Consider the following 21,774-nt stretch of genomic DNA (forward strand, 5'->3'; position numbering starts at 1 on the left):
TTTTTTGTTTTTTGTTTTTTTGCTGCCCGCCAATGATTCTGGCCTGAACACCCCTATAACACCCCACTCTCCAAACAACGGTAACAAAACCCCTCAAAAGACAGAGGTTATCTTGCTGACTCTAGGCCTGTCCTCCTGCCGCTTAGCTGACCCTTTTATTTTCTGGAGCCACATCCTGACTATCAGCCTTATCCTGGGGTAAGCCAGGTTGCACAGTAATCATGTGATCCTGGGCAATTTGCTTTAAACTAAAGTGTAATAGATATGCATATGTGTACCATATATGTGTTAATTTTGTAAATAGTTTTGGTTCTGGGAGGAAATTTGAGCCCTCTTTCATCTATAAATATTAGAAAAGTTTGAATCAGCAATTATAATATTAGTGCAAAAAGTGTACCCCTACACTTTCCAAGATCCCTAGAATCATTAACCATTTTGTGTAAGAAAAACTAGCCTAAGAGAAACACCCACCAATAACAAGGATGGCAGTTTTAAATGAGTTTTGCTTTGAGAATGTAAGCAAAGGCCGGAATGGAATGAGGTGGATACCTCTGGACAGAAGCTCTGAAGATTTGTTGCACCATAGAATCAACTGAGAAACTTTGTAGAAAACACCTGTGCCTGGTCCCCTCTTCTGATTTATTAAATCTACGGAAAGGGCTCCTTCTGATGTGCTGCCAGGACCAAACATTACAGCTCTGCTCTGCTGCCAACCTAGGAGCAGCTAGCCACATGTAAAATCCAGTTTCTTGGTTGCACATGCCACATTTCAAGTGCTCAACAGCCATGTGGCTAATGGCTGCCATAATTAGACAATGCAGATTATAGAATATTTCCATCATTGCGGAAAGTCCTATTTGTCAGTGCTGCCCTTAGAGGTTGCCAAGTCCTGCTTCTGTTTGTTAGTGCTGCCCTTAGAGGTTGCCAACTCCTGCTTCTGTTGTTGGAGGTGGATGCGGGCAGGTCACCTTTATCTAAAATGGAGGTGGTTTTCTGAGTTCCTCAGCAGGCTATGGACATAGTGTGTGTGTGTGTGTGTGTGTGTGTGTGTGTGTGTGTGTGTGTATGTGTGTGTGTTAGATCTATTCTGGTTCCTGTTTTACCACTCAGTTGTTACCCTACAGAATCAAGAAGCTTCTGGAGTTGAGTGGAGACACCCAGAGGCCTTGTAACGACTGGCTGGCCTCTGGCCATCCTCACTAGGATGATGAACATCTCCCACCAAGGAGAACAGGTTAGGGGATGGCTTGAATGGGGCCCCTAGTGCTGAGAGGACAGAAGAACTTGCAGCTGCCAGGAAAGCCTTTATTCCCATCAGGGTGACCCACTCGCATTCCTGCAGTTAGCCTTCCTCTGGGACATTGAGTCTCTCCTTCACCCCACAGGCCACCACGGCAAAGAAGAACTCGGGGAAGAAGGTGCGGACATAGACGGCAGCCTTGGGGATGGGGTTGGCCATGAAGACCTCTTGCTTCTTCCGTCTCACAGTGCGCATCACCTCCTCGGCCACGTCCACTGGGTGCACCCCATAGGTCAGCTTTCTGAAAAAGACTAGAGAGCCCCCAGGATAGAGGAATTAGAGCCTCAGCAGGAGTGAGCTGGGCAGGGCCCTCTATGTGCCCAAAGACAAGGACACGTGTACTGGGCCTGGAATCATGGGCTCTGGGCCAGCTTTGTCTTCCCCTGGCTATGAGGCCCTGGGGAGACACTCTACCCCTCTGCACCTCACCCTCTTCATTGGTAAAGTGGGCTTGATTCCTGCCCTTTTAACTTTACAGGGTGCTTTTTAGTCTAAGAAGTGACAGAAAGAGCTTAGAAAATAAGGAAGTGTCAGATAAATTTAGGGGCTGTTGTTTATAGTTGTTGTGAAGTTGTGTTTGTCAAGAGCTTCCTGGAACCACTGCCCACATCATGGCTCATTTCGATTTCCTAATATAGATAGAGCTTGGGGCAGGATGTAGCATTCTGGAATAGTAATAATAATAAGGTACATTTACAGAGCACTCATAATGTGCTGGTTGCTGTTTTAAACCTGCTGTGGCTGGAAACATCATTCCTCCCAATGACTCTACGAGGTAGATATTACCACCAGTCCTCATTTTCTAGTGGAGAAACTGAGGCACAGAGATTAAGGGAATTGCTTGTGTTGGAATATTTAATACATGACAGAGGCAAGCTTCAAATGCAGGCAGTCTGCCACCAGACTCTTGGTCTCTATCCTGTGCTGCCTTCTAGGAAAAGGGAGAGCAAGTCATTCTTAAAGACCAGATCCTAGCTATTATGCATGAGAAACTGAGGCCCAGAGACAGGCCATCACATGGCCAAGGTCACAGAACCTTGAGTGACTGAGCCCAGCTGGGATGTGGTCTGCTGGTTACAGGTTAGGATTCTATCTGGTGCCTCAAGACTGAAGTTTGGGGACCCCGCCCTGCTATTAGGTGGGTGCAGAGACCCCACCACCCCCAACCTCATGCTTCAGGAATGCCCCCCTGGACGCAATGAAACGAGGCTGTCTCAGGGGCCTCCAAGGAGCCCTTCTCCGCCCTTGTCCCTCCGGCTTCCCTCTGAAAGCTCACATTTCCAAATGGAGGCATCCCAGTTTCCTTGACCTGGATAAACGTGGTACGACCGGATGAAAGTTGGACTCACGGTGCTGACGACAACGTCGTATTCCTCCACTTCAGCTCGGAGGCAGTCAAAGAAGCCCAGTGCCGCGTGCTTGGAAGCAGCATCTGGAATAGAAACCAGCCAGAGGTGGGTGCAGGGGCCCGACACTGCTTCCGGGGAGGACCGTTGGAGACAGGAGGCCTACACACACATTCCTACAAACTCGGCCAGAAAAGGCCAGACGTCAGCTAGCCCTGCCCCACACTTCATAGATGAGGGCAGAGAGCCCTCATGAAGCAGCAGACTGAGGCAGAGGTGGGATTGAATCCAGTCTGCCACTTGCCCACTGTGTGGCCTTGGGCAAACCCCTTTACTGAGGCTCAGTTTTCTCATCTTTAAAATGGAGATAATGTCACCCTTGTCAAGTTGTTGTGAAGATCAAATGAGAACATGTATATAAAAGGTGTGGCACTAGCATGAGTTCCCATTTCATCCCAGGAAGGCTGTAAAATAGTGCATCTGCTTTGGAAGACAGTCTGGCAGTTCCTCAAACACTGAAATATAGAGTCACCACATGACCCAGTAATTCCAGTCTTATACCCAAGAGAAATGAAAACATACATCCACATAAAAACTTGTACACAAATGTCCATAGCAGCATTATTCATAATGGTCAAAAAATGGAAACAAATCAAATGTCCACACACTGGAAAATGAATAAATAAAATGTGTTCTATCCATACAGTGGACTATTGTTCAGCCATAAAAAGAAATGAAGCTCTGACACATGCTGCAACATAGGTTAACCTTGAAACATCGTGCTAAGTAAAAGAAGCCAGTCACAAAAGACCACATATGATACAATTCTATTTATACGAAATGTCTGGAACAGGAAAATCTATAGAGACAGAAAGCAGATGAATGGTTGCCTAGGGCTGGGGGAATGGGGTAAGGATTAGAGAACGATGGCTAAGGGTGTGGTGTTTTCTTTTGCGAGTAGTAAAAATGTTCTACAATTATTGTAGTGATAGGTGCACAGCTCAGTGGATATACTAAAAGCCATTGACTTATATACTTTAAATGGGTGAATTGTATGGTATATAAATAATATGTCAATACAGCTGTTACCCTCCCCCGCTAAAAAGCCTTATCAGCTTGTTGGTCATTCATCCGCGGACTTGTCAGTTCCTTCAATCACTCAATGGCAAAACCCTGCTCTAGGCGGGGCCGAAGGGGACAAGCTGGAGGCAGAGGTGTGTTGGGGTAGCCCTGCCCTCATGGACCCCACGGTGCAGCAGCAATGATTTGCATGAAGTGTGGTTAGTGCAGACAGGTGTGCATGGAGTCAGGATGTGCCCACCTCCAAGCCTGTGTGTCTAGTCTGAGCCTCAGAGCCCCCAGTCTTCCCATTTGGATGGTGCTGTGGCAGCCAAGGATGCAGCATGTCTTTGAGGAGTGAAAGGAAACCTGCTCATGCAGTCAGATGACCCCAATCACTCCCAGGCCAGCCCCCGGTGCCTGTCAGATGTTAGACCTAAAGGAAGAAGAGAATTTGGGGTCGGCCCAGGGTGGCCTCTTTGCAGTTCTGACATTTACGCGGGAAACCCTGAACTCCTTAATTCCTCAGTTGCAGAGAAGCCAGACCATGCACAGCTGATGGAGTAGATAGAGCCTTGTTAGAATTCTCCGCCCTCAATGCTGTGTTTTGGAAACTCTCCAAAGAAACCAGTGCATTGGTCCTATGTTGATCGTTGGCCAAAGAGCCCATTGCAATGGCATGCCACAGTATATCATATCACTGCTGCCTCAGCACCTGGCTTTAGGCATTGGATTGCTGTTTCTTTAATTAATGAAGGCATGGAGCAAGGAAAGAAAGTAATTCAGCTCCTGTAAATAGCATGTACAAAGAATTTACAAGCAGAATGAATAGTGGTGAGATTCACTAATTGTCTTGGAAGAGACAGAAATGAAGGACAAACATATCTTCTGTGTGTGGATCAAGCTCCATTTTCCGCTCCATCCTGGGCCCACAGGTAGATTGTGTTCCCCAGCATCTCTTGCAGCTAGGTGTAAGCATGTGACTGAGTTCTCACCAACAAGACGTGAACAGGTGGTGTGTGCTTACTCCTGGCTTGGGACTGTAGACATTGGGTACACCTCCTGATGCTCTCTGCTCTCTTTTTGCCAGCCAGTACCCAGACGAGGTGGGGACCAGCTTTGTGGGGACAGCCTATCTCGGTACACACCTGTCTCCAGCACTAACCACACCTCATGGGAATCACTGCACATGGAAAATGATGTCAAAGCAATGACTTGGCATGACCCTGGGTCCCTGGGTGACTGTAAGGAGCAGTAGTGCCCACTCACCTAGGCCCTCCCATTGAGACTGTTACATAGAGGAGTAATAAGAGTTTTCATTTTACATCACAGTCTTACAGTACCTTAGGCTTAATCTAATTAATGCAAATAGGAAAAAGAAAGTAAAACACTATTAGGGAGATATATGGGCTGAATTGTGTCCCCCCACCCCCCAAAAAAATTCATATGTTGATGTCTTAATCCTACTATCTCAGAATGTGACTATATTTGGAGATAAGGGCCTTTGAAGAGGTGATTAATTTAAAATGAGGCCATTAGGGTGGGCTGTAATCCAATTTGATTGGTATCTTTATAAGAAGAGGAAATTTGGATACACAGAGAGACACCAGGGGTGCACACATACAGAAGAAAGATCATGTGAGGACACAGCAGCCAAGGAAAGAGGCTTCCTGAGAAACCAACCCTGCTGACATCTTGACCTTGGACTTCCGCCTCTAGAACAGTCAGAAAATAAATGTCTCTTGTTCAAGCCATTGGGTCTATGGTATTTTGTTATGGCAACCCAATCAGACGAATATAGAGACCCATCCATTTTTCTTTCCTCCCTTCCTTCCTCCGTCCATCCCTCCCTCCCACCAGACATATACCAAGCTCCTATTTTTTGCATGATACTGTGTGCCACACAGAAATATATAAGGCATGTTCCCCACCCTCCCAGATCCTACCATGAGAGATGGGAATGTCTCTTAAATTTTCCCAACTGGATCCCATGAACATATACAAAGAAGTCCCTCTCCTCCTCAGGCTTTTTAAGACACTCACCTTTGAAATTCTCTGTCTCACCTATCCTGGAATTATACCCTTTTCCTTTTCTCCTCCTTCCTTCCTCAGAATCTCTCCATCCCTCTCCCATTTTATGATGTGCACCCATCTTTTCTTTCCCAGTTGTACTCTTCCCTATCCTTCAAGGATGTCTTTATGGAGGAAGGAACAATTGAGCTGGGGCTATGCGCCCATGTCAGGAGTGTGATCTTTATCTTGCATTGATCATGCATATCCTGACCACCTGTGAGACATGACTATCCCGGAGAGAGGGACCTTATCTTTCACATCTCAGTGTCTCCCATAGTCGCCCACATGCCATAGGAGGTCAAAAATAGGAAATGAAGGAACAAAAGAAAAACCAACAGACCATTTCATCTATGGACCTCCTCCCCCGCCATGTAAACATATGCCTAGTTCTCCACACATACACATCTCTTGTCTTATAAAGCATACAACATGATGCAAAACATTTTCGTCTTGGCTACTTACAAGCTGTACGGAATGGGATTCCAAACTTTCCTTGGATGTTATTCACTAACACAATTTGGCCTGTCCTCCGGGAGATCATGTTGGGAAGCAGAGCTGGAAAGCACAGGACAATAAGTAAAGGTTAAAAATTTGAGAACAGTAAGACAGTAGCAGGTGGACCCCTCCCCCAGATCTCCTTCCACACACCAGGCTCCTCTACCTTCCTGGTAGTGGGACGGATATGGAATGGACACCAGGCATCATTTATTCAGTTTTCCTAAGAATAGGCTGGGCTCAGCTGGTGAATTGCTGGATAATTTTAAATGATCCACCCACATGCATGAAAGTGGCACAGATTTCAATAATGAGAAAAGTGAAATCCCTTTTCAATTCTCCTATCACCTCCAGTAGGAAGTCTCACGTTGGTTCAAATGTGTCTTTAACACCTCTCTTGCATATGCTAATCTTTTAACAAAGAGAGGAAAGACCTCAGCTCTGTGTCTTGGGAGAATTTACTACTTTGTTTTGATTTCAGGTTTTCTTCTATTTCTTGAGAGAGAAGGGGCAGTATGATAAAGATTTCTTCCTAAAACGAATTAATTTAAAAATGAGAAAATTCAGAGAAAGACATGAAGTAAATAATAGTACAGGTGGAATAGGGATAGGACGAAAAATCAAAAGACTCAACTTTCAGAAAGGTTAATTAAACCCAGCACCTGCACGCTGGAGATGTGCAAAGTGAGACCCAGAGCTAGTGAGTAGACTCAGGTCTTTCAGCAAGTTAGAGGCCCAGCGAGAAAGACAAACCAGTCCTGGCCCTTTCCACTCCACTTTTTGCATTCTTCACTTTGATGTCAATGAACCATGAAACTCTCAAGAGGTTGACTGAAGGACACACTTTGGCCTGCTTGGTGTATCTTCAGGGACTGGGCTGAAGGAAATTGTTATCTCTGGGGCACCATTTTAGAAGCTCTTGGAAATCATCTTTCTGCCCGAAATATTTTTTTCCCTTATATGTCATGGAGATCCTGGCTGTAGAGAAAGAGACTAAAATCATGCTTCCTCAGCCTCTACCAGGGCACCCCACTCCCTAAATGTAGACATTCTCCATGTTTATATTCTTCCTCTTGGAGTTCTGCTTTGACAAACTTTTATTGTGTAGGGGAACTCTTGGTTCTATTACATGTCATCTCCAGCTCTAGGCTTCACACCTTCATTTGAACATGGCAGTAAAAAAAAATCTCCAAACAGGAACCACCATTTTACCCTTAAAAGGGATTCCTGCCTTCCTTGTTTCTTGCAAAGTGTTTGACAGTTTTCTGGGTCTTGTACTTTGGGGATAAACTGTTTTCTTCTTTATTACTAAGGAGAGACTCTCTAACTTTGACGAACTGTCATAGTTAGGAGCACACCAACCACAAGGCTGATATATCAAAATATATGCAAAGCATAAAGACAGTGAATGGTCCAGAGATGTGGAATGGAGTTGGAAGGGAGCCATGGATATAAATAAGAAGAAGTAGATAAAGGGAAGGGCTTGGGAAGCAGTTTTCATAGAGTGGAAGGTTGGAATATACTAGTGAGATACTTTCAAAATCCTTTTTCTTTCATCAACATTTACAGTCAGAGTGTTGAAAGCTTTCACCAAATAAGTAGAGATTTTCCTGAGTGTGGGGGGCTGAAGACTTTATCCAGAATTGGATGACTGGCTACATAAAGCAGACTTCTCTAGCAGCTGGTGGCCTAGAAATCCACAGGGAAGTCAAACTCACGTGACCTTTGGTCAATGTGATGGGTCCAAAGTAATTGGCGTCCATGATCTTCTTGTCCAGCTCCAGAGAAATCTTATGGGCAGGCCCCTTCACCTTCATACTGGCATTATTTACGAGGATGTCCACACAGCCATAGCAATCCAGGACCTCTTTGGCCACATCCTGGACACAGCTGATATCTGAGAGGTCTAAGAGGATCAGCTTTGGGGTGAATGTCTGCTGAACCAATGAGACAGTCAAGGCATGTGTGGGAATACCTCCCTCCCACAGACCTTGGGGTCCCTCAGTCTAAGAGACACCCTTTTTGAAATTCAGAAATTCAGAGCACATGGAATTACTACAAAAATGATGAAGAAGAAGCAGAAATGACTCTGGAAGGAAGAAAATTGATGGAGAATCCACTCTTGGGGACCAGAGCAAATATGCAGTTTTAAGCCTGAATTTTTGGCAATGGGGCCATAACTAATAAACCCAAATGGGGCCATAACTAATAAACCCAATGGGGCCATAACTAATAAACCCAATGGGGCCATAACTAATAAACCCAAATGAATATTACCCTTCACATTCCAGTGGTAATGTCATTACTTAAGATATATCTGAGTTTTTTGGAAATTGCTTCCCAACCTAGCTTACAAGCCATATGTAACTTTGTAGCTACATTTTGTTTTTGACCAAAATCATACACTCAGCACAAGATCAGAGCACTATCTATGTGCCATGCATTGTGTTCAGCCCTAAACACTTGCTGTCATCAAGACTCTCATGATTTAGAGGGGTATGGATGGGAAAATTGATAACACCACGTGGTTAATGCAATCTCGGTGTTTGACAAACACTAGTCCTGAGATATACCCTCGAAGGTATATCCCTGGTCAAATTTGTTTGAGAAACACAGGCTATTCTATGTTCTTGGAGATACACAATGCACATTAGCATATCAAAGGCTCTGAAAAATCCTGTAGTAAAGAAACCAACCAGATAAGCTTGGCTTAACTCAGTATTTCTCACACAATTGACCTCAAAACCTTGTTTTTACTCAATACCTAACAACATTTCAAGAAACATACCTTGACCAAAGAGCTGCTCTTTAACAATCAATGAAAGCTAAGCGTGCCCAAGAGTTAGTTACCCAAGCTGACTGCTAGAAGGCCTTACCTTGCTGGGGTCGGCCACGCTGATCAAAGCATCATATAGATTCTCTAGCCTCTCCCAGTTCTTTCCACACAGCACCAGCCTTGCCCCACCTGTGTGGAACACCCGAGCACACTCTGTGGGGAAGAAGGAGAAAAGGCAGGTTGTGCTGTGTGGGTGGAGCCACTGATGGTGAGACATTCTGTCTTATAAATTCAAGAATTCAAAGAATCCAAGATTCTTAGGGCCATGAGATTCTTTAGAGGTCATTTCATTTAACATCCTCCCTGGACTGGAAATTTTCTTTTTCATTTCTAGCCTCAGCGCAGTTGCCTCCTCTGAAGAGGAGCTCATAGTAAGGTGGACCAGCCCTTCCTTCTTTGGATAGTTCTGATTATTAGGACATTTTTTTCTTAAACTGAACAGAAAGATGACCCTGTTCACCTAGCCCTCTAGGACCATAGCCTAAATATATCTCAATCTAAAGATATTGGAAACAGCCAATGTATTTCCCAGACCAATTTCATTTACATTTTCTCTGTAGATAGATATTCCAGCCAGGGTTCTTTTTATTAAAAAAGTAAATCTGCCTTCTGTGTAGGTTTACTTTTTCTGGACTAACCTAATATAGAACTTTCTCAACAGAGCAATGGCCAGCAGACACACAGCGTTCTTGTATAGCAATAACACTGATCTTTAAGAACAATAAAAGCTAACATATTTTGAGAGTTTACTTGTTCTAGGGATTATTGAAAGAGATGTAAAAATATTAGCTCATGTAATTCTCACAATAACCCTATGAGATAGTAACTTAGATTGAGTTCTCTAGAAGCAGAATCAGAGACAGGGATACAGTTGATCAGAATTTGCTGAGGGAGTGTGCTCTTCAGAGAAAATCTATTAAGGGGTAAGGGCATAGGGTAGGTGCCAGACAAGGATGTGGTCTCAGGTAAAGACTAGCCAAGGCTGCATCCAAGGACGGCTCTGGAATGTAAACTCGATTGCAAAGCTCTCCTACCTAGAGGCAAGAGGACTAGCCTTTTGTACATCTGTGTCAACCAGTCACTGACTGTGCTGCCTCCCTCTGAGTGTAAGAGCAGAGTGTGTAACTCCTGAGCAAGTCAACGTCTACCAGCAGAAGGCAAATCTGTGAGCCCTGGGCCAACATTTACAGCACCTGGGGAACAAATAAACTGGCCAGGCACAGGGATCTGAGGATCTGGGGGTGTAACTGTTTCTGTCCCATTTTATACTAAGCAGTGGGAGGCCTGGCCTGACCAGGGATGCTGAAGGATATAGCTGGGCAGCACTGGATGCCCACTGGAAGCTGGGTATCTTGAGTGCAATGACTCGAACTGATTCAAAGTTGTGTGAGGCTCAGCAGTCTTGCGCAGGGGGAGAGAACAGAGCTAGATGGACAGGACAGACAGTTGGCTGGGGTTTGATAAGTGGACATTGCGGTCATGGGAATTGCAGTATTGGTTAGAGAGTGATTGAAGTGCTGAACCATGCAGTCTAAGCCAGAGAGGAGTAAGAGTAAAGGCGGGGGGGGAGGGAACAATAAAGGAGAAAAGTAGAGGGCTCCAGAGACAAGAGACAAGAGGTCTCAGTGAGGTCTAGAAACAGGTGTGGTGGGTATGACTGAGAGAGATGGGAAGAGGGAAGCTGTGGTCAGTTCTGCTGACAGGGAAACCTGAATCAAGGAATAACTGTTAATGATGTCACCTTGAGTTTAGGACCATAGAGAATGGATGATTTCTCTAAATGTAAGTATTTTATTGAGAAAGAAGCATGATGGTTCTGGATGGCAAAGTTCAATAAAGACTTCAATCCATCTCTCAGTGAATTCGATGCTAGCATGTTTTGAAAAGTGATAAAAAGATCTTAAACTTCATTTGGAATAATTATAAACTTCATTTAGAATAAAAAACATGCAAGAAAAGCAAAAAACATTTCTATAAACAAAAATGAGGATGGAATAGTTATAATATATTTAAAATATATTATAAAGTCACAGAAATTAAAGAAGACAGTGGTTCAAGTATAGATAGAAATATTGATTAAAAATAGAGCCAAGTATTCACAAGAATTTAGTATATGATAAAGTTAGTATGTTGAATCAGTGTGGAAAGAATACACTATTTAAAAAGTGTATTTGGACTACTGGATAACTATTTGGCTGGGGAAAAAAAATCTAGATGCAATAAACCAAAATGTATTCAATAATTAAAAGTAAAAACAGAGTCATAAAAGAACTAGAAGAAAAGAGATGAATATATAACCCCGCTTTGGGGAAAGATCTTTTAAGCATGAAGCCGAAGGAAGAAGTCATAACAGAAATGATTTATAAATTTTTATCCTTAAAAGGAGCTTCCTTGCAGCAGAAAACACAAATAAAAAGAGCAAGATAAACTGAGAAAACCTATTTATAATACATATGTCAGAAGAGGGTTAATTTATTTGACCTACAAAGAACTCTTATAAATCAAAAAGAAAAAAATGTAAAGACCTTAATAAAGGAATTAGCTAGTGAGATGAGTAAGGAATTCATAAGAGAAATACAGAGAATATAAAGAAAATAAAAGTTCAATGCCAACAATACAGAAATGCAGATTAAAACATGTCACTGATTTTAATCTATCAGATAACCAAAACCAAAATTGTTAATAGTCACAGCTTCACTGCTGGTGGTGTAAATTGCCAAAATCTTTTGGAAGAAAAATTTGACAGAATCCTTAAAAATAAGTATGGACTTTGACCCAGTCATTTCATTTGTGAGAATTTTTTCTAGGAAGATAATTTGGAGTTACTGCATGGACATAGTTATAATATTGTTTATCTCAGTCCCATAATAATAGTAAAGAGCTGGGGATGATTGCGAATGTCCAATATTATACGAGATTGGTTAAGTAAATTAGAGTAAACTATATGTCAAATATTTTGAGGTCTTTAAAACTCATGTTGTAGAAATAGGTCTACTGAAATGGAAAGAAGCTAACGATATAGAACTTTAAAAAAGAGATTCAAAACTGTGTCTAATATAATGCCATAACACTTGACTCTGTGTGTGTGTAATTGGATGTTAAATTGTACATATGTACATGTAACAGAATTTTAAATTGGAAGTTGGACTGAGGGACCAAGATCAAATAGATATAAAATTCCAAAGTTAGTTGCCAGTCCAAGATACAGATTTCGGAATTAACTATAACCCTGTTTTATGGAGCTCTTTACCCCAAAATTGGACAAAAATAGATCAAGGAAGAGGAAAGGGGACTTTGAAAAAGGATTTTTTTGGAGAAGAGAACTGTTATGTATTTGCCCATTATCTCTATCCTAGAGAGAAGTGTGACGGTAGGACCATTTGAACAGCATGCTATGAGTTCCCTGTGGCCGGGAGTCTGAGTCATGCCTGAGAAATCTAATGGGAGAGACCATGGGCCAACTGTCCCCAAGGCAGAAGAGAGGAGAACTGTGGCTGCCCCATGGGGATCAGTCTGTGTTGTTGAAGATCCCATGCACAACCACAGTGGACCACAGGTAAGGCTTGAGTTGATTGGGACCTCATTTGAATTTTGCCCTAGAGGACATCTCAGAAGGGCAGTGGGACCCTAAAACAGAGGGCCTAGGGGGAGTAGATCCCGAAACCCGTGTGGAGTTGGCACTGAGCACACAGAGCACACCCTCTTCACAGAAAGTGTGAACTGGTATTCCCAGGGAGTATGCTGCAAGATCCACAAAAGTTCCACAAGAAAAAGCATCAGACTTGGTTTTAAACATGTGCCAGGCCATGGAGTTTGAAGCTGTCTCATAACAATGCCAGGCAGGTAAGATTTTTTTCCTGCTCTCCCTCTCTCCCCTCCTTCCTGCCCCACCACCCCCAGAGGCGTCAGAAAGAGAGGCAAGCTGGCAGGCAACCTGCTCTAGCCGGGGAGGAGTGGAGAGGGGGAAAGACAGTTCAACTTTGATGAAAATGGACATGTTTGCTAATGTATTGGATTGAGTATACCAGCTCCTGAACCAATGCTGTGTTTTAGAACTTATCATAACCTCAGGGTTTTGTATAATCTAATAATATTAGAAAAGTCATGGGACTGTCTGAGTTTTTTAAAAAATCAAGAGTCAGAGGTGATAATGTACCCTCTGCATATCTCATCTCACCACAGCCCTGATTCTTGCTGGTTACACCTATAAGCATCATAAAGGAGCTGAAAGGAAATAAGATGAGTGTTCCTGAGTAGATGGCGTTTCAGGTGTGTTTTATGTTCTTTTACTTAAAAATTCCTTTTTTTAAAAAATATATGGCTTTTATAATAACAGAATTCACTAAAGAAATTTCATTAAGAGAAAGAAAGCCTGGCTTTCCTGATGTTCAGCTGGAATTCTGAGTGGCAGCCACGCTGGGTGTGGGGCAGCCATCATGGCAGGGTCTTACAAACCAGGGAAGTGAGATTCGATGAGATGAAATGATTTACCCAGAGTCCACAGCTGGTCGGTGGTGAAGCCAGCATGTTAGCCCATGCAGTGACATTCCAGGGTGCCTGTTTACCACACTAGGCTGCCTCCTGGCCAATGCCCACTGCTGAGAAAGGCACATGTCAGGGGTGTGTCGTTATGGGCCCACACCCTCCCTTTCTAACATGGCGATGGACACATATTTATAAGCTGGATACTGGGTAGGTGAAGAGCCTATGATCAAGAGCCAGACCAAACTTTTGGCCTTGACCTTCTTTGGAGGGGCAACCAGCAGTGTTCTTACCATCATTCCATTTCCCCTTTACTCTGCTAACACTTTGTCTTTCCCAGGGGCTTGGGAAAGGCTAGAGCCCAGTGGTGCAATCACTGCTTCGATCCAGCAAGCCCGAAGGCACACTCCTAAATATGTAAGTCATTTTTGCTCACTCCAGGCATTAGGTATACCCTGGTGTTCTTATTTTTATTCTTTATCAGCTCCACTGAGCACAACATTTATCTTGTGTCAAGCACGTGGGCACTAGGTTTTTTCTTTTTCCTGCAGCAGACATAAATTGAGCTCTCAGTCTCATATTTTCCTAAATCTGAGATGCCATCTACTGTAAGATGCTTCTTGATTTCAGAGATATTAAAATGCAAAAGGATGGCCTGCGAGTATTGTAAGTTGCTGTTGATTAAAAGAAAATCAGCTTGATTTCAGAAAATTTTAAAGGTGAGTAACTACTCATCTTAGAGGTGATGAAACACAGAAAGTGTTGTGCTCTTTGAAGTACAGTGGTTAAAAATTTTAAGAGTCACTCTTGCTGCAGAAATTGTGGGTGCAAGGTGACCCGATTTCTTACTTGGCTGAATGGTGTGGGTTTGGGGGTGAGGGTTAGGTGTCCTAACCTTTGGCTATTTGATTTCTCTAGTAAACAGCTTAGCTCTGGGCTCCCTGCTGGGTTTGGTCAGGTTCCACGGGACCAGGAGTGTGCTGTGGGCTGTGCCTAACCTGTGCCATCTACTCAGTGCCCCTCACTTTTTTCTTGCCTTGGACCTGAGAATTGGAGTAGTTTAAACCTGGAATTACTGTGGTCAGCATCATGTTTTGGTTGGGCATTTATTTAAGGTCACATACACCCAGCTTCTCAAGTTACTTCTAAATACTTGAACTTTATTTTTTTTTCTGCTTTGCTTTTCTTTGCAGGCTGAGGTCTGGTACCAGAACTGACAGTAGTCAGGACAGAAACTAGACCATAGCCCTCTGTAAATGCCGTTTTGCCCCTGAGATATAGTTCCTGGGCACCTGATTTGTACAATGTGTCACTATAACCAAATAAGACTTAAAAGATAAATAAGACTATTTACATATACATTACTCAGTTCTATCTAGTAATACAGAAAATCAAGAAAGCTATAGAAGAACTGAACAGCTTCCTCAACCAACTAGAACATTCTGGGAATATTCCACTGAAAAACAGAAGAATACAGATTCTTGTCAAGTGCCCATGGATCATTCACCAAGATCATTTATATCCTGGGCCATAAAACACACCTCAACAAATTTAAAAGAATTAAAATCATACAGAATATGTTCTCTGATCATATTGAAATCTAGTTAGAAATCAATAAAACAAATATATGACATACTTATCCAAATGAGTGCCTTTCCTCATCAGATGGTCACTTTTAGAGGCTATTCATTAAATAAACGGTTTTTGAGTACTTATTGTATGCCAGGCTTTGAGCTAGGAGGCAGGGACACCACAGGATGAACAAAACATAGGATTCACCATAGGAGAGTGTGTGTCTAGTGAACCAACTGAGAAACACACAGATACAGCAGAGTGTGAGAAGTGAGCCAATGGTGGTGTGTTTCTCTGAGGAGCCATGAGATCCCAGAGGCCATTTCCTCAGGGCCGTCAAGATAATCAGGGAAGACTTCATGATGAAGGAGTCTCATGTTGGTTGCGGGTCTGATGCTAGATGGGCATGTTCTACTTGAAGAACAAAGTTTCCCCAAAGACTTTGACTCTTGAGTGTCTCTAGGTGTGTGTCTCTTATCCAGTTCCCCAGGGCAACCACCACTCCCTGTTGTCTTGTGTCTGGTCTGGTTGAGAAATGTGAGTGCCTGGCTTGTCCCTATAGGAGATGGAGTTTATGTCCCCCTCTCATTTGAGTACTGAGTGTAATGAGGCAGGATATCCTCTTCGGAAATTGCTTCTGGGACCCACATAAAGGCCACACAGAGAACCTAGTTTATCTGCCTTACATTTTGTTTTTTTCACCTTACATGTTGAATCCAAATTGATCACCCATTGAAATTGAACCTACCCTCAAAGCGTGCAGATTGGCTGTCATTGGGATGCCTAAGAGAGAAGGAGTCTTAGAGAATTCCCACACAAGAGGATATAAACATTCTCGCGATGGCAGCACTGTGAGACTAGGTGCCCAGACTCCAGGGAGACTCTTTGGAAGGGGCATTATCCAATACTCATCGCAATACTCAGACATCGTTGACTCCGTGAACGCTTTTTAAGCGACCTAATGAATGGTTGGCTGTGTATGTTCTATGTTTGATTAAAAATAGCAAAAACGACAGGAAAAATTATATCCAAACTATGTAACATACGGTGCTGCACTGCCATTGTGTAGAATGATAATCAGAATTTACAAACCTAAGGACATTTACTACTCCTTATGCCACAGATGTCACCAAAGGTGGTAGGGCCCTCATAGACCATTTAATTCAGGGGCTGCAAATGTAAATGCCTTCAAGGCCAGAGAGAGATATGGTTGAAAGAATCGGGTCAAGTGTGGTACAGTAAGGACCAGTGGGGTGTGTGGCAAACTGGAGCATGCATGTTCTACCTAAATGTGGTCATTGTTATTAGCATTAATCACACCTGAGTGGTACCCATATAGTTCCAGGCACTGTTCTAAGAACTTTCCATCTGTTAATTTATTTATTCCTCACAGCAACATGATGAGGTAGAGATTACTAGTACCTTCACTTTACATTTGAGAAATCCAAGGCAGAGAAGTGAAGCCACCAGCTAGTACATGGTGGAGCCAGGAATTGAGCTCACTGCTCAAGTTTGGGCTCATAACCAGTACGCTGCCCCAGCTAAGGGTTTTGCATTTCAAAATTTCTGGAGATCACACCTGCAGACCACTTCGACTCTGAGATTGCAACCCCAGATAGCCCAGTGCCCTCATTTCTCAGGCAAGGAAGCTGCAGCCTCCAAAAGAGAAGATACTTGATGATTAATAATAGACACTAGGAGAGAATGCAGCCTTAACTCTCACCTGCCCATTGGGCTTGCCTGCATGACACCCTCCCCTGCTTGTCCCTCAGGGCAGGAGTGGGCACAAGTCGGGGCGAAGCCAGCTTACCCTTGCCCAGTCCTGAGATGGCATCGGTGATCACCACCACTTTGTTCTGCACGGCTGACTTTGACCACAGCTTGGACACCTCTTGGTAGATGAAGAGAAGACCACTGATTCCCAAGAGCAGCAACGGCAGGATGAGCACAGCTATGACTCCCATCTTGTTCTGGGGAAAATGACAAAAAGGAATTGACTTGGCTAAGAGACTCTGATGGAGACACCGGGGCAGGGGGAGGCCCCAAGGCTACAGAGTGCAGTTACACATGCACCAAGCCCTGAGTGTCCTCTCCAGGGAGCTGGTCTCTGTGGAAGCCCCGAAGGCTGCTTCCGAGCTGAACACCCTGTTAATCCCCAAATGTCTGATGCATAAGAAATTACTCACGGTGTTGCCGAAAGCAAACCAAATCCAGGGGCCTGCCCTCCCAAAGGTTAATTGCAAATTTAATTAAAATAGGTCTGCATTTTTGGAAGGAAATCCATGTGTTAAGGCCACTTGCTTGAGCCCTAATGACTATTTATAGCTCTCAGTGCACTAAAGGGCTTTACAGGGTAAATATAGTGTCTGTTCTGATATTCAGGGACACATGCTGGCTGGGTCTGATTTCAGAGTCCTTGCCAGGACTTTTAAAGCTCTCTGGTTTGCCTGTTAGAGGTTTCCTCCGCAGTTTGAAGCGGGGCATTGGGGATCAGGACTTGGGAATTCAGCACACATATCCTTGCCCTCACTTCCATTAACCCTCATATCAGGTAGCTTCTAGGTAGCTCAGATGGGCATGGCAGCAAGCCTTCTGGACTTCCCATTCTGGTTAGGGATGAAGAGCATAACTGTGAAACAGAATGGAGCCAACTGCAGAATGAACCACTTGGAGGCGTGACACAAACTATTGGAAAGAGCAGAATTTAGGGAGTGTTTTTCATTAGTCACAGTATTCCCCCTCTTTGAGGCTTAGCTTCCTCATCCGTGAAATGGACATAACAGTCTTATCTTGCAGGACCGTCTCATAAAAAGATTAACTATTGTTATCTTTAATGATTAAAAATATTAAGAATTTATCCCATGTTAAATATTTTAATTATAAAAGGGAACTTAGAGGTTTAGAAATGGAGAGACCTAAATAGCTAAAATCCAGTTCGAATACTCATACCATCAAAAACCAGAAGACCAGTCATAGCGACATCCTAATTTGTGTGGTAAGGATCATGGGCTGACAGGAAGCGAAGCAAGAAGCTGTGCACAGGGGTGGGAGTGGGGAAACTGCATTTCTTTCTTGCAAATTAAGAATGACCAGGAACATTAAAAGAACCTCCAGCTTTTTATTGACCTGTAATCTATATAAGAATGTGCACATAAATGTAACATTTCCTGAATTTTCATAAACTGAACATGTCCCCGTAAGAGCATTGGCAACATGCCTCCATTGTGTCTCTTTCCAGCTCTTAAGGGTAACTGCTTTCTATCTTTTAAAAGCATACATTAGTTTTACCTGAGCTTAAAACATTTCTTTTATTTAAAGAGAGTCACAAGTTATTACTGTTTTGCTCAACATTACATTTGTGAGATTCATCCGTATTGTTGTGTCAAGTTGGAGATCTTTCTTTTCATTGTGCTGATACACCTCACATTTTAAATTTATTCCTCTGAGACGGGGCACTTGGGTGGTTTTTGTATGGGGCTGCCCTTTGACTCACCTAGGGAAAAAGGAAGGGGGAAGAGGATCTGTCTCTACTCTGCCCTCAGAAAGGCAGCATGATGGGTTTGGAGTCCAGCAGCCCTGAGTCTGAATCGTAGTTCTGCTTCTGACTTATGTGCAGCCTCGGGCACACATTAGACCTTCTGACTCTCACAGCCATCAACTGGAAATTGCACTAATACTATTAGCTTCCTCACTGGGCCATAGTGGACAATCGAAAATGTAAGAGGTGACATTTAAACAATATCCAGAATGAATATGGCCCATAGCTGGGGCTGATGGTTTCAGTTTCTCCCTTCTCCCTGGCTATTTTTTCCAGTCTGTGTTGGTTCTCCTTGTTGCCTTTCCTCAATGCATGTCAGAATCCTTTCCCGAGGACCCTGGGCAGCGTTCAGAGATGAAGGATGCCAGGGCTAAGTCGGGTAATGTGTGCGCACATACTTTTATAAACAGTAGATTATTGGGTCAATATCATCTCCTCACCACCCCATGCATGTTCTCTGGGCTGTCAGTCCTGTTAGCTTTGTTGTTCTCTCTAGCCAGGATAATCACTTGTTTTGCTGCATGAAGCCACTTCCATTCCTGATCTCTCTTTGGAAGGGTGGGTGCAGCTGATCCATAGAGGCACTCATGCATGGGTGGCAGGACTGTCGTAGAGTGGGAGGCAAGAATGGGGCAGAATGGTGGGTTGTTGAACTAGCTTGACATCTAAAAAAATTGTCTGAAAGGAGACTCAGATATGGTGGCTGCCTGCGTCTGCACCCAGGGAGTGGGGAGGGCTCAACAAGGAGACAATGGCTTCTGCCAGCACTTTCGTCTGGGTGAAAGCTGCCCCTCCAGCCCTTGCCCTGAAGCCGGAGAATTCAGTTCTTCCCTGTATGTCTCTAGGGCCTTTAAGCAGCTGCCCAAGCGTTGGAACTCAGAGCAAGTGAGTTTGTCAACGAAGAACAATGGGAGAAACTGATGGAGACTCAGAAGTAAATATGGATAAGTAAATGAAGCCATTTGATGTAATGGAAAGTGATTAAAGGACCTGGATCTAAATATGGACCCTGGACAAGTCACTTAACATTTGAATCTCAAGTTTGCTTATCTCAAAAATGGGATGATAATAATCATGACATTGTTATGGTGGCCAAAAAAAGTGGGAACCTGGTTTCAAACCATTAAAACACTGTAAAAATGTAAGAAATTGTTGTTAAATTTATTAAAGAAATAAGACAAGAAAAATAAAGAAATTATAAAAGGCTCTGTATCTTCACTGGGAAATAAATTTTAACAGCCAAAGGGAAGGCAAACACATGCCACAGAGTAAAGGAAGGAGATAGATAATCCTTCTGAAAGAGAAATTCTGGTAAGTTTCTTTTCCCCTTCCATGTTATATCTAGGGCAATAATGATAACGATAAGGGCCACAGAAGGTTCAAAGTATTTAACATGAACAATCTCATGTTAATCATGCTATCACTATCCTTCTGGGGAAACTGAGGTGTAGAGAGCATATTAATTTTGTCATGATTACACAGTCAGTAAATAGCATAGTCAAGATTTAAACTCAGATAATCTAGCTTCGGAGTCTGTGTTTTTTACTATTATACTGTTTCCAATTACATAAACAAAGAAGATTTAAATTTTCTCTAAGGTATATGTAGAAGTTCTTGGTGTTGAAGTGTTCTAAACTATATACAAATGACATTTATAAAAATGAACACTCCATGTAGTGTTGAACAAATATTGAGGTACTTTATTGTACTTCATGTATAATATCAAAGTTCACTGAGCAAATAAAAAGATTTTGCAAATAAAAAAATTGTCTGGAATATTCGGCTTAAAAGGGAGGGAATTTCTGATGCATGCCACAGCATGAATGCCCTTGAGGATATTATGCTGAGTGAGATAAGCCTGTCACAAAAAGACATACTGTATGATTCCACTTACATAAAGTACCAAGAGTAGTCAAATTCACAGAGATAGAAAGTGATTGTGAGGGTCTGGTGGGGAGGGGAAGGCAGAGTTATTTTGTTTTGTGACTACAGAGTTCCAGTTTTGCAAGATGAAGATCTGTGGATGGATGGTGGTGATGGTTGCACAACAAGGTGAATGTACTGAAATGCCCACTGAAGTGTACACTTAAAAAATAATTAAGATGGCAAATTTTATATTAGGTGTTTTTTCTGTACTAAAACAATTGGAAAAAATTATCTTTCTTTGAAGAGACAGTCCCAATATAAGATGATGCCATTTACATAAAATGTGAAGCCATTCGAGACACTTTCATGTCTAATATAGACATATATTAGATTTACTATATCTATGTATATTAAATGTGCACAATCGTGCAAAGGAATGATCCAAATGGCGGTTACTTCGTGGGAGAGAGCAAGGAGGAGGAGATGGTGAGGGGGATGTGAGGCATTAGTTGTAGCTCTTACATTTTATTTCTTGCTTTTTCTTTTTTCAAAAGAGAGACCTCTGGCATGACAAAGAAGTTACTTCTGTTAAATCTGATCTGTGGGTACATGCGTGTCTGTTACATTATTTTAAATATATTGAGGTATTTTCTAATTGAAAATAGAAAATAAACAGAAAAAGAGAGAAGCAGATGGATCCTGTCTGACATCCTTGTGATGTCATCTGACCTCCCAAATTCTCCTGTTTTCAATTTACTCTCTTCTTTTTCTCCCAGGTTTTCAGTGTGCAAAGGATGTTCCTCTCCTGCTTTATGTGATAACTTAAAAAAAATTCTAGTTCTTCATGCCCTACCTTGGTATTCTGTCTTTCAGTTGCAGCACAGTTGACTTAATAAAGGTGAATAATATTATCGTCAGGCATCTAAGTGATTAAAATGTCTTTTAACCTTTAACCTTAGCTCTTTTCCAGTGTCCCCGAACCTCCCTTCTGACGCACAATGCTAAATTGTTTCTAAAGCTGGCCCCTTGAAGGCCGGGGTACGTTCTCAGTCATGCTTATATCTCCACGACATCCACAGAGCTTTATATACACATACATGTTGAATGAATAAAAATGTTAACATGAGCAAACATGACTAGTCTCACTAGGTGGGCCTACTAACCTTAATCCCTCTCAGCCGAGACTACCCAGCTGTGGTTCCCTAAG

At 42.8% G+C, this 21,774-nt stretch overlaps 1 protein-coding gene across 2 annotated transcripts; it reads right to left on the reverse strand.

The window, feature by feature from the left end:
* Positions 1-1,306: 1,306 nt before the first annotated feature.
* On the reverse strand, positions 1,307-17,463 carry DHRS7C (dehydrogenase/reductase 7C). 2 transcript variants are annotated; one of them, XM_039847655.1, is made up of 7 exons: positions 17,350-17,463; positions 16,974-17,133; positions 9,150-9,262; positions 7,997-8,210; positions 6,241-6,333; positions 2,577-2,732; positions 1,307-1,551 (listed from the first exon to the last, which is right to left on the reverse strand). In XM_039847655.1, exons 2-7 carry the CDS (start codon positions 17,125-17,127, stop codon positions 1,343-1,345), a joined length of 939 nt encoding a protein of 312 aa, XP_039703589.1. In that variant the 5' UTR covers positions 17,128-17,133; positions 17,350-17,463; the 3' UTR covers positions 1,307-1,342. The 2 variants fall into 2 exon arrangements, with proteins under 2 accessions (XP_039703589.1, XP_039703588.1); XM_039847654.1 differs by lacking the exons at positions 16,974-17,133; positions 17,350-17,463 and having other exon boundaries at positions 9,150-9,392.
* Between the last annotated feature and the right edge of the window lie 4,311 nt (positions 17,464-21,774).

Source organism: Pteropus medius, unplaced genomic scaffold (assembly GCF_902729225.1).
Source record: "Pteropus medius unplaced genomic scaffold, Ma_sr-lr_union100, whole genome shotgun sequence".
Classification (NCBI taxonomy): Eukaryota; Metazoa; Chordata; class Mammalia; order Chiroptera; family Pteropodidae; genus Pteropus; species Pteropus medius.